The sequence below is a fragment of the Coregonus clupeaformis genome, unplaced genomic scaffold (genome assembly GCF_020615455.1).
Source record: "Coregonus clupeaformis isolate EN_2021a unplaced genomic scaffold, ASM2061545v1 scaf0395, whole genome shotgun sequence".
In the NCBI taxonomy this organism is placed as follows: domain Eukaryota; kingdom Metazoa; phylum Chordata; class Actinopteri; order Salmoniformes; family Salmonidae; genus Coregonus; species Coregonus clupeaformis.
In genome coordinates this window covers 242,646-255,931 of record NW_025533850.1, presented here as the reverse complement: position 1 = coordinate 255,931, position 13,286 = coordinate 242,646, and the positions used below count along the sequence as shown (strand labels likewise).

Genomic DNA, 13,286 nt, shown 5'->3' with positions numbered 1-13,286 from the left:
AGAAGAATGACAATGTTCTTTCAGCATACATATTCTGTAGTTCACTTATTCATTTCTCTTTTACATTCAATCTATCACTGTGATCACTACTTTCTTGGGTTATTACTTTGAACAGTTGACAGACCTACCTTGTTTGTGCTGTAACTCAAGAACATCTACATGCAGTTGACCTCCAAATAGCTACAACATAAACCAAATGATAAATATACCATGAAGTCAAACCTTTGACACCTCTCCTAGTGACATTAAAGATTGGACTGAAAATGTCAACATGACCAGGTATGGTATATGCAATATTGGCGTCACTTCATAAGCAAAAAAGACTGTATGAAATAAATAATACAAAGACTTGAGCTACATTGTATGACTTTCTTTTCTTCTCATAATTATTGGCACCCCTGTTTTCAATACCTTTCAATACCTCACCATGCGAGGGGGGGGGGGGGTGCTTATATTTGTCCTATTTCTCACATACATGTAATATACACATTTGTAAATTGGAAATGTTTTTTTTGGAGTCAACAGTTGAGTCATCTACTTATGAAATTACAGCCTGATGCACTCACATCTGTAAATTCAACATAAATTCTGCTGATTTCATGTGACCCGTTAAACTCACACAGCAGAGGGAAAATGTACAGAGACATGCAACAGTCCTAGCTAGGCTACTAAAATGTTGCGGTCTGGCTTCGGTTTTTAAAGCTTGACAATGAATAATCAAAAACCAAAACCTGCAACAAAACACCATGAAAAGGAAAAAACATGTAGGCCTGTTAAAGCAACATTTGAGCAGTAGCCTCGGCTACTCAACTACAAGACATTTTGAGTGCACAATGCAGCAATGCTGCGTTCAACTGCACAGGTGATCCATGCAGGGCAATAAAATGAAAAACATGTTTTAAGTTTAAATGTTAAAACCACCTAGCTGCGTTTTTGTTATTTGGAGTTATTAAATACTTTTTGATCAGGGTATCAGCATATTGTGCACATCTGCAAGCATAGCAGCAAAGGCTGGACAAATATTATTGAACTCTGATTTAAAATGTTAAAATGCAATATACAGCATCCTATGTACATAACTGGACATTATAAAAGGCCATTTTTTTCAAATAAAACAATAGACAGTTGGGTTGCAGTTTTATGCACGTTGATTTGTAAAAACAAATATAATAGCCCATGAATTCTTGGTGTTTTTTCAATATGGCCCTTTTGTTGATTGAGTTTGACACCCCTGATGTAAAGCAACACCTTCTAACAAAATCTCAACGCACCAAAGTGCTGTCAGTCGTCTGTAAACCACATTCAGATTTGACTTCTACTGATATGAACCCATACAGAAGTGGTCCATGTCTGTACTAATATGATGACATAGAGAGAGGAAGGAATAAGAGGGCAGACCCAGTAGACTGAGGGGTTATGTTGTTGCTATGTGACCAATGACCATATTCGTTTCTATATTGTGATCCACAAGGATGTGGAGTAGTTACAGGCCTGTCCTGAAGGGGGCGATAAGAAACCCCAGATGTTTACCTTGTTTCTTCACGCAGTGTCTCACTCTACACTCTACAACAAACCACTTAGATATTTTTAAAGGTAAATCGTTTAAAACAAAAATATTCATGTATTCAACATGTAATGATTTGAAGCAAAATGAAACTCTACACTTTAACCTGGAAATCCAGTTACCCAGTTACAGCTTTGAAACTCCTCCCATCTCTGGTCAGTGGTAATAAATTCTGCACAGCTCTGCCTCTGATGTACACACACAAACAAACCACACAACATACACACACAAAAACACGATACAGTACATGAACAATAACCCTCAGGCACATCACATAAACAGACTAATTGAAATACAACCATAAACAACACAATAACAAACATATATATGTAGAAAGTATCTAAGTAAACTTATTCCTCATAATTGAGGGGGAGGCAGAAGATGTCCATTTCCATTGTGGAACAACTGATGTTAGCTGGCTAGGCTTGCCACCTGACAGCTGAGCAAAGGTTTGAGGGGAGGCCTACACTATCTATCTATCTATCTATCTATCTATCTATCTATCTATCTATCTATCTATCTATCTATCTATCTATCTATCTATCTATCTATCTATCTATCTATCTATCTATCTATCTATCTATCTATCTATCTATCTATCTATCTATCTATCTATCTATCTATCTATCTATCTATCTATCTATCTATCTATCTATCTATCTATCTATCTATCTATCTATCTATCTATCTATCTATCTATCTATCTATCTATCTATCTAAACCCCTTTACTTTTTCACATTTTGTTACGTTAAAGCCTTATTCTAAAATGTATTATATTGTTGTTTTTTCCTAATCAATACCCCATAATGACAAAGAAAAAACAGGTTTAGACATTTTCGCACATTTATTAAAAATAAAAATGGAAATATCACATTTACATAAGTATTCAGACCCTTTACTCAGTACTTTGTTGAATCACCTTTGACAGCGATTACAGCCTCGAGTCTTCTTGGGTAAGATGCTACAAGCTTGGCACACCTGTATTTGGGGAGTTTTCCCATTTTTCTCTGCAGATCCTCTCAAGCTCTGTCAGGTTGGATGGGGAGCGTCGCTGCACAGCTATTTTCAGGTCTCTACAGATAAGTTTGATCGGGTTCAAGTCCGGGCTCTGACTGGGCCACTCAAGGACATTCAGAGACTTGTCCTGAAGCCTCTCCTGTGTTGTCTTGGTTGTGTGCTTAAGGTCGTTGTCCTGTTGGAAGGTGAACCTCCGATCTGGAGCGGGTTTTCATCAAGGATCTCTCAGTACTTTTCTCCGATCGTCTTTCTCTCAATCCTGACTAGTCTCCCAGTCCCTGCCGCTGAAAAACATCCCCACAGCATGATGCTGCCACCACCATGCTTCACCGTAGGGATGGTGCCACTTTTCCTCCAGACGTGACACTTGGCATTCAGGCCAAAAAGTTCAATCTTGGTTTCAACAGACCAGAGAATCTTGTTTCTCATGGTCTGAGAGTCTTTAGGTTCCTTTTGGCAAACTCTAAGCTGGCTGTCATGTGCCTTTTACTGAGGAGAGGATTCTGTCAGGCCACTACCATAAAGGCCTGATTGGTGGAGTGCTGTCAGAGTGACCATTGGGTTCTTGGTCTCCTCCCTGACCAAGGCTTTTGTCTCCCGATTGCTCAGTTTGGCCGGGCGGCCAGCGCTAGGAAGAGTCTTGGTGGCTCCAAACTTATTCCATTTAAGAATGATGGAGGCCAAAGTGTTTTGGGGGACCTTCAATGCTGCAGAAATGTTTTGGTACCCTTCCACAGATCTGTGCCTCAACGCAATCCTGTCTTGGAGCTCTACGGACAATTCCTTCGACCTCATGGCTTGTTTTGCTCTGACATGCACTGTCAAATCTGGGACCTTATATAGACAGGTGTGTGCCTTTCCAAATCATGTCCAATCAATTGAATTACAACAGGTGGACTCCAATCAAGTTGTAGAAACATCTCAAGGATAATCAATGGAAACAGGATGCACCTGAGCTCAATTTCGAGTCTCATAGCAAAGGGTCTGAATACTTATGTAAATGAAGTATTAATGTTTTTTTGTTTTTTTGTTTTTTTATATACATTTGCAAAAATGTCTAAACCTGTTTTCACTTTGTCATTATGGGGTATTGTGTGTAGATTGATGAGGAATTATTATTTTTTCATCAATTTTAGAATAAATAAACTGAGTTAGTGTGTTTGTTTATGAACACTAATTACCTGATTTACTAAGCCTTTAAGAGAAAAAGGAATAAGACATTGTTTTCTGTCCCTTGTTGAGAAAACAGTGTAAAAGGAAGTTGCCGCAAGTATGGTTTAGATATGAAGTAAGAATGTGACCATCCTACATTGATGTTGTATCTCTGTGAGAACCTGAACTTGTTTAGCCAATGCCATGCAGACATGGTTAGTGTGGTGGTGTGTATTTAACCAGGTCATCACTCAGTAACTAAAGATTGACGCAAACTCAGTGCTTGCAAAATGTGCTGTCAATGACAATGAATACAAAATGCAATATTTGTTGGATGTGTTGTAGTATCAAGTTGTGGTTATTGTAAATGGTTGAGGGTTCCTTTGATACAGTTATAGTAAACTATGTTAAGAGATTAATTAGTGGTGTATTGATGTTTTTGGTCTCTGTACTCTCTCTGTGTGCAGAACATGGGAAGTCAGTGGCCATTTAAAGCTGCAGTCCTTAATTCAAACTACCACAAAAAGCTCACAATGCCACTTGTTGTAGTATACGGCTGAGGGATGGTTCTAAGGAAATTCATTCATCTACATTGGGTTATAATGGAATAAGACTTGAATTTCTGTAATTTATTTAGTAGTGTAGAAATCTATGTAGAAAATGCAGATTGCACCTTCAAAATAAAGTACAGGATGGATTTGGTCATCAGTAACATTAATATGGCATGTTGTTATTTATTTCAAGATAATATTGGAGAAATGTGACTTTTTTTGTTGTAGTGCTGAGTACACACATCTAATCTGGACACTCTGAAGATGATGATGGTAGATATGTGTACACTTGATCAAGCCTTCATCTCTTAATGCTTCATCATATTTCTTTGTTTGTGATTTTTAAAGCTGTTTTTGGATAGAAATATTTTGTGTTTTGAGTGTCTCAAAATAACATGTGTAAAGCAATTGTATCATGCCAGTTTTTATTTTGTGCAGGACAGGCAAAGGCTGTTCTGACCATACACCCCAAATACTCCCAGATCTTCAGTAGAGTGTCACTCTCAGATGTAACATACAGAGAGGAGAAGTCACTGACTGGGAATACACATGGCGCAAGGATGGTGTAGACTCCCTCAGTAGGAAACATGAATATGAGATCAGTGAGATTAAGATGTCAGACAGTGGTGACTACAGGTGTCTCGGTCTACATATTGATCAGAAGAAGCATTCTAAGTGGAGTGATGCAGTCAGACTGATGGTGACAGGTAAGTCATCTTATCTCTCGTTCAGAACAGTGCCTCCATGCCCATAAACACTTGACATTGGGCCCAATTTTAATGAGGCTATTTAGTCATTTTAAAAAGGTCTGTCTACTATTGTTGTTCAGATTCCTCCATTAATTAATTCTCATTTCATGTAATAAATCCCTGGTTGGCCAATCATGACCCCACTATTTCGTGGCAACAGAGGGCTCTGAAGGGATGGTAATGTTAGTGCTCAGTGGAGTGTGTAGGTGTTTCCATAGGTGCAACTACGGTGGAGAGTCCAAAGCAGGTCTCCCCCATGCACATCCCCCCGAATATGCCGATTTGTCTCTCGCCTTCTGTAAAAAGAAGGCGACTCAATTACCACCCCATCGACGGGGGGATTGTACGATAAATCTCCAGGTAGACGCAGCACTTCCCAGGAGTCACGTGTATCCTCTGTCACAGGAGGAAACGGCTGCTATGGTAACATATGTCTCCGAATCTCTAGGACAGGGATCCATTCGGCCTTCCACTTCACCTGCCTCCTCAAGTTTGTTTTTTGTGAAGAAGAAGGATGGAGGTTTACGCCCGTGCATTGACTATCGGGGTATCAATCAGATCACGGTGAAGTACAGTTACCCGTTGCCTCTCATAGCCAGTGTGACCGAGTCATTGCACGGGGCGCGCTTCTTCACAAAATTGGATCTCAGGAGCGCGTACAACCTGGTGCGTATCCGGGAGGGGGATGAGTGGAAGACTGCATTTAGTACCACCTCTGGGCACTATGAGTACCTCGTCATGCCGTACGGGTTGACGAATGCTCCATCAGTCTTCCAATCCTTTGTAGACGAGATCTTCAGGGACCTGCACGGGCAGGGTGTAGTGGTGTATATAGATGACATTCTCATATCCTCCGCAACACGTGCCGAGCATGTGTCCCTGGTGCGCAAGGTGCTTGGTCGACTGTTGGAGCAGGACCTGTACGTCAAGGCTGAGAAATGTCTGTTCCTCCAACAGTCCGTCTCCTTCCTAGGGTACCGCCTGTCCGCGTCAGGGGTGGAGATGGAAAATGACCGCATTTCAGCCGTGCGTAATTGGCCGACTCCAACCACGGTAAAGGAAGTGCAGCGGTTCTTAGGGTTTGCATACTACTGCCGGAGGTTTATCCAGGGCTTTGGTCAGGTAGCGGCTCCCATTACCTCCTTGCTGAAGGGGGGACCGGTGCGACTGCAGTGGTCAGCTGGGGCGGACAGGGCTTTTGGTCACCTGAAGGCTTTGTTTACCTCGGCTCCCGTGCTGACTCATCCGAATCCCTCCTTAGCATTCATAGTAGAGGTGGACGCGTCCGAGGCTGGGATAGGAGCTGTGCTGTCTCAGCGCTGGGGTACGCCACCAAAGCGCGAAACTATGATGTGGGGGACCGGGACCTGTTAGCTGTGGTCAAGGCTCTGAAGGCGTGGAGACATTGGCTTGAGGGGGCTAAACACCCTTTCCTCATTTGGACTGACCACCACAATCTGGAGTACATCTGGGCGGCGAGGAGACTGAACCCTCGTCAGGCAAGGTGGGCCATGTTTTTCACCAGTTTTGTTTTCACCCTGTCCTACAGACCAGGTTCGCAGAATGCTAAGGCAGATGCTCTGTCCCGGATGTATGACACAGAGGAGCGGTCCACGGATCCCACTCCCATACTTCCGGCTTCTTGCCTGGTGGCACCGGTGGTATGGGAGGTTGACGCGGACATCAGCCGGGCTTTATGTACGGAGCCCACTCCCACCCAGTGTCCAGTTGGGCGTATATACGTTCCGTCTGATGTCCGCGATCGATTGATCTGTTGGGCTCACACGTCACCCTCCTCTGGTCATCCTGGCATCAGTCGGACAGTGCGCTGTCTTAGTGGGAAGTACTGGTGGCCCACTTTAGCTAAGGACGTGAGGGTTTATGTTTCCTCCTGCTCGGTGTGCGCTCAGTGCAAGGCACCTAGACACCTGCCCAGAGGGAAATTACAACCCCTACCCGTTCCACAACAGCCGCGGTAACACCTATCGGTGGATTTTGTGATGGATCTTCCTCCATCACAAGGTAACACCACGATCCTGGTCGTTGTGCATTGGTTTACTAAGTCCTGCCATCTCCTTCCTTTCCCTACAGACTGCGGAGGCTCTGTTTACACACGTCTTCCGGCCCTACGGGGTGCCTGAGGATATAGTGTCTGATCGGGGTCCCCAGTTCTCATCGAGGGTCTGGAGGGCGTTCAAGGAATATCTGGGTGTCTCGGTCAGCCTGACCTCAGGGTTTCACCCCGAGAGTAATGGGCAGGTGGAGAGAGTAAACCAGGATGTGGGTAGGTTTCTGCGGTCCTATTGCCAGGACGGGCCGGGGGAGCGGGCGGCTTTCATCCCCTGGGCAGAGATGGCCCAAAACTCCCTCCGCCACTCCTCCACTGACCTGTCTCCGTTTCAGTGTTTACTAGGTTATCAGCCGGTCCTGGCATCGTGGCATCAGAGCCAGATCGAGGCACCTGCGGTGGCGGAAAGGTTTTGGCGCTCGGAGGAGACATGGGACGCTGCCCACGTTCGCCTGCAACGGGCCATCAGGCGACAGAAGGCGAGCACCAACCGCCACCGCAGTGAGGCCCCGGTGTATGCACCGGGGGACCGGGTCTGGCTCTCGACCCGAAACCTGCCCCTTCGCCTGCCCTGCCGGAAGCTGGGTCTGCGGTTTGTGGGGCCATTTAAATTTCTGAGAAGACTGAACGAGGTATGTTATAGGTTACAGCTCCCCCCTGATTACCGTATTGACCCCTCGTTCCATGTGTCTCTCCTCAGGCCGGTGGTGGCTGGTCCGCTCCAGCAGTCTGAGGTACGGGAGGTTCCTCCGCTCCCGCTGGACATCGAGGGGGCCCCGGCGTATACTGTGCGAGCCATCATGGACTCAAGACATCGGACGAGGGGCCTTCAGTACCTCGTGGAGTGGGAGGGGTACGGTCCGGAGGAGAGATACTGGGTGCCGGTGGAGGACATCCTGGACCCTTCCTTACTGCAGGACTTTCACCGTCTCCACCCGGATCGTCCTGCGCCTCGTCCTCCGGGTCGTCCCCGAGGCCGTCAAGGGGGGGGGTTACTGTCACGACTTCCGCCGAAGTTGGTGCCTCTCCTTGTGCAGGAGGCTATCAGCGGTTGTTGTCACCGGCTTTCTAGCTGCCACTGATCTATGTTTCTTTTTCTATGTTTTTGTCTTGATTGTACACACCTGGTTCCCATCACGTTATGGTTATTTCCCTATTTAACCCTCTGCTTCCCTCATGGTTTTGTGTGTGATTGTTCTTTGTTTGGTGTTGTATAATGCTGTGAGCTTTTTTATTTCCCTGCGTGGAAATTAGATTTGTTGTTTTCCGAGTAAAGTTAATTATTTACTCAGTTCTGTGTCCTGCGCCTGACTGTCCTACCGCTGCACACTGACACCTGACACTTTTAACTGATTGGTACACTAATTTAATTAGTCTTCATTTAACTTAATAACTAAATTATATATATATATATACATAAAGTTACCAAGCATGTATCCAGATGTTTTGATATTCTGCTTTCTGTTTTCTTAGCTGTTCCTGGAACTACACTGACCTTAATCCAAACCCTGTGTACACTGGAGAGACAGTAACTCTGAAGTGTTCATTCTGGCCTTACATTTACTGGAGCTATACGTGGTTCAAAGACAACACTGAAAAACTAGTGCCCCAGTCTGACAGACACACTACAACAGGAGCCACCTTCACCATCAGTAGAGCTGCTGAGTCTGACCAGGGTCTCTTCTGGTGTCAGGGAGAGATCCAGTCGAGATCCATATCATCAATCATCAGTGATCCTGTCACTATCACTGTGATTGGTGAATAATTGTGTGTGTGTGTGTGTGTGTGGATGTGTTTAACTATACTTGTGGGGACCAGAAGTCCCAACAAGAATAGTAAACCAAGAAAAATTTGATCAACTGAGGACATTTTGGTGGTCCACACATGGTCTAATGCTATTTCTAGGGGGATTAGAGTTAAGATTAGAATTAGTGTTAGGGTTAGAATTAGGTTTAAGGTTAAGGTTAGGTTTTTTGGGTTAGGGTAATGGTACGGGTTAGGGTTAGGTTTAGGTTAGGGAAAATAGGATTTTGAATGGGACTGTATTGAATGTCGCCACAAAGTTAGCTGCGCAAGACTGTGTGTGTGTAGACATGACTGTATATGTCAGTATTCTGATGACTATATCTTGGTAAGTCAGACAGTTCAGACTGCATTACTGTATGTTCAGAAATGACAACTTATGATATGGTCATGTTGTGATAAATGCTGATCAAAATTATTTTACATTCTAAGGTGTATAATAATATTTATTTACTGTGGTGTGTCAGTGCAGAGAGACCTGTGGCTGTTCTGAACCTCCAACCCAACTGGCCCCAGGTATTCAGTGGAGAGACTGTCAGTCTCAGATGTGACTTACAGGGAGGAGAAGAGATTGAGTTTTTAAAACAGTGTTCGGAAGTTGGTCTACGCGAATACAGAGCCTGAGTACAGAATCAGTCCTGCAAAGGTCTATATACCTGTGAAGGTCTTCAGAAAAACAATGGCTTAAAACACTCCGAGACAAGTAATGCTATACAATTGACCGTGTTAGGTAAGTCTGTTTTTATGGGATTGCAAGAGAAAGAGACAGAATAGTGAGGGAAAGACAAAAGGGATGAGGTCAAATAGCAGACAGTGATATCAATGATGGAACTAAATTATTGTTTGATTTTGGGGTAAGGTACAATATCATGATAACAAATTGGGTAAATATTTTATACTAAAATAATTTAATTAAAGAACAAACATTTTAATTGTGTCATCTCCTTTATACCAGATAAACCCCAAGCTGTCCTGAGTGTCTCTCCTCAGTGGCTGAACCCTGGAGACTCAGTTACTCTGAGCTGTGGGGTTAAAGAGTCATCTATAGGCTGGAGGTTCTTCTGGTACCGAACTGTTCCCTACAGAGCTGGGTTACCCTCCCTATTGGACAAGTCCTACTCTGTAGAGCCTCTATCTGGCAATGGGACTACTACACTCTGATCCCTGCTGGTCCTAATCACACAGGAGTATATGTGTGTAGAGCTGGGAGAGGAGACCCAGTCTATGACACACTCTACAGTGAACCTCAGTTTCTCAGGTCAGGAGGTAACTAACTGCATTGAAACTGCATTTAATCACATTTAAGTCATCTTCATGTGTATATATAACTATAAGTTTGAGCCTTTCTCTTTGTGTCAGACCTGCATCCTTCAGTGTCTCTCAGAATAAGACCCAACAGAACTCAACACTTTACATCCAAGTCTCTCTCACTAAGCTGTGAGGAGAAGGGGAACTCTACTGGATGGAGACTGAAGAGATACAGAGAGAGAGGAGTGGAGTCAGGGTGTGGCTCTTACTGGGGATCAATATCAGGTTCCACATGTACCATCAGGTTCACACTTGAAAAGGACAGTGGAGTGTACTGGTGTGAGTCTGCATCAGGAGAGTACAGTAATGCTGTCAACATCACAGTGATTGGTACGTCTATTGTACAACATTCACTAACCTTTTTTACATTTCAATGTATGATAATGATGTTCATTTCTGAAACTGAATGAATTTATCTCATATAAAATGCAAGCTCATAAGACGTTAATATATTGTGAGTGATTACTCCAGATTTACAGTATTATTTATATATTATGTTACACAGCTGGTGCTGTGATCCTGGAAAACCCTGCCTATCCCATGACTGAGGGAGACTCTGTGACTCTGCTCTGTACAAATAGATATCAGGAAACAAACCCAAACCCCAAGGTTGATTTCTACAAAGATGCAGAACTCATCAGGAATGAGACCACAGGAGAGATGACCATTCCTGCAGTATCCAAGTCAGATGAAGGCTTCTATAAGTGTAAATCTACTGAAGGAGAATCACCAGAGAGCTTGGTGACAGTGAGAGGTGAGAAATCGGTTTTGATCACATTACCTTTTCATAATATCTGTGGTCATCAGTGATTTGTATTGTTAAAAAGCATACTGTAGGTTTGGAGTTGCAAGCTCAGGCTGGTCATCTGATCTCAAGTTAGATGTCAAATATATAATGTATCTACAGAATTGTTTCACTTTGTCCACTACTTTATTTATTTTCTATAACTACCTCAGAGTCTGATGGTGATTTGCTGTTCTCTCTCCAGGCGTAACTCCTGGACCCTCTACATCAGTCCTAGTAGTAGTGGTTGTGGGCCTGGTTGTTGCTGGTGTTTTACTGGCCATTCTCCTGGTACTGCTGTGTCGATATAAAAACGCCAAAGGTGAGACTTTTATCAATTCTCATTTAACTTGTTTAAGAGAAAAATGTCTAATTACAAAAGTTCAAAACAGTAATGTCCTGATATAATAATATGCATTTTTCATTACAGGTTCCTGTTGTAACAGGATATTCTCGTGAGTACATCTGTCTTTCAACTACGTTCCTTTTCATACAGTAAAATATCATCTGTGTGTTTCATGAGTATCTCTCTCCGTGTAGGCCCCCCCAGCCACACAGCACCAACCTGGACCCCCAACAGAACTAAGTATCTACCCAGAGCCGGGCTCCTGATGCTGGGTATACACGTCTGCAGCATGGTCAGTCTCTCAGCCCAGATCACTATCCTCTCTCTGTAACTTCATCCACTGATTTTTCACCATCCACTTTGTGTACAACATGTTACTGTACTCTATGTCCCTAATTCAATCTGAGGGATAACCAACCAATTAATCTTTCTCTCTCTTCTTTGACCAACAGGTGGCGCTAACATCTACGATACAATCACTCCCTCAGACAATAATGACAATGGTACTGTTACTCTCTATGTTAAGTTTAGCATGAATACAGTATAGCGTTGTTGTTGCAGTTGTTCTTCATGTGTTTAATATGACTAGCTTACTAAGACTAAGTAGAGATATTAGTGTATTACCTGTATGTTTCAGATGCTGCTGCTGCTACTGCTGGACCAAGTGATGTGATGTACGCCCAGATTCAACTCAAAATGTTGGACAAGAAAAAGAAAAGTAATTCTTAAATGTAACATAAATTAATACAAAATGTAGCAGCGTTTTTTACTCATCAAATTTGATACAAACTTACAAATTCTCTCCTCCTCCTCCTCTTCCTCCTCCTCCTCCTCCTTAGAAAAGCCAGCTGAACCAAAAGAAAATCCAGTCTATTCTGAGGTCAAGACAGGGAAGGCCACAGGTAAGACCCATTCTACAGGTCGGCAGTCAGTGAAATCTATATGTACAATTTTGGAATTCAATGAAGATGCAGAATATGGAATAAGCTAATTCCATCATTTGTTGACTGGATATTTCAATTTTCAGCAGCAACTGGACCTGTTGATGTGACCTATGCTGAGGTTGACCTTAAACAGAAGGCCAAAGCCAAGAAGAAGAAAGGTAAGACTAGAAATCCCTCCTTCCATATTCCCCCTATCATAACCTCACACCTCTTTGACCCCATATTGACTAGCTGTATATTATTATGTATATAACTGTTCTATTATTCTGATGTTTATCCTCACCCCTTACAGAAACAGAAACCCCACCTGAGGCAGATTCGGTCTATTCTCAAGTGAAGCCAGTCACAGCCCCAGGTCAGACTAATAGCCATGTGCTATTGATACTTAATATGATACTAATATGGAACTATTTCTCTGAAGGATAATGTATGTATTTAAAGTATGTATTTTTGTTTGATTCTTAAGAGTTTGTTTGACTGCATGTCCTAAACAACTTTGTGTGGTGATATGTTGCAGGACCTTGGGGGGCAGGGATGGAGGAATGGAGGGATGGAGGGATTGAGGGATGGAGGGATTGAGGAATGGAGGGATGGAAGGATGGTGATGGAGGGATGGATGGGTGGATGGGTGGAAGGATGGAGGGATGGAAGAATGGAGGGATGGATGGGTGGAAGGATGGAGGGATGGAAGAATGGAGGGACACACCATCAGAGGAGGAGCGGAAGGATACGTGAGAACATGGATTATGCACGCTCAATGCACACAAGCAAACAGACACACACACACACACAATAACACCTTGTACTTTAAGGATTTTTTTTCGTATTTTATTTACCAACAGATATATTTTACTTAAGCATGGTTTAATTGTGTATGACTGTTACAGCTTTATATAAAATATAAGGTGATAACGGATCTTATCTGCAGCTACAGGAATTATCTGCCTTGTATTGTGTATTGAGTATTATTGTTTTGTTGTAAATGTGTTAAAATGGTTT

The 13,286-nt window shown here is 43.2% G+C and overlaps 1 protein-coding gene and 3 long non-coding RNA genes across 4 annotated transcripts; all 4 read left to right on the top strand.

The window, feature by feature from the left end:
* Positions 1-271: 271 nt before the first annotated feature.
* Positions 272-11,208, top strand: LOC123484646. Its single transcript, XM_045215211.1, has 6 exons — positions 272-279; positions 8,576-8,859; positions 9,861-10,043; positions 10,265-10,543; positions 10,719-10,960; positions 11,203-11,208. Exons 1-6 carry the CDS (start codon positions 272-274, stop codon positions 11,206-11,208), a joined length of 1,002 nt encoding a protein of 333 aa, XP_045071146.1.
* A 61-nt stretch (positions 11,209-11,269) lies between these two features.
* LOC121562513 lies at positions 11,270-11,573 on the top strand. Its single transcript, XR_006658620.1, has 3 exons — positions 11,270-11,319; positions 11,428-11,452; positions 11,538-11,573. It is a non-coding gene; the product is annotated as an uncharacterized LOC121562513 (long non-coding RNA).
* On the top strand, positions 11,563-12,061 carry LOC123484651. Its single transcript, XR_006658621.1, has 3 exons — positions 11,563-11,635; positions 11,796-11,846; positions 11,981-12,061. It is a non-coding gene; the product is annotated as an uncharacterized LOC123484651 (long non-coding RNA).
* Positions 12,062-12,196: 135 nt separating this feature from the next.
* Positions 12,197-12,643, top strand: LOC121571366. Its single transcript, XR_006658622.1, has 3 exons — positions 12,197-12,245; positions 12,371-12,445; positions 12,580-12,643. It is a non-coding gene; the product is annotated as an uncharacterized LOC121571366 (long non-coding RNA).
* Positions 12,644-13,286: the final 643 nt, after the last annotated feature.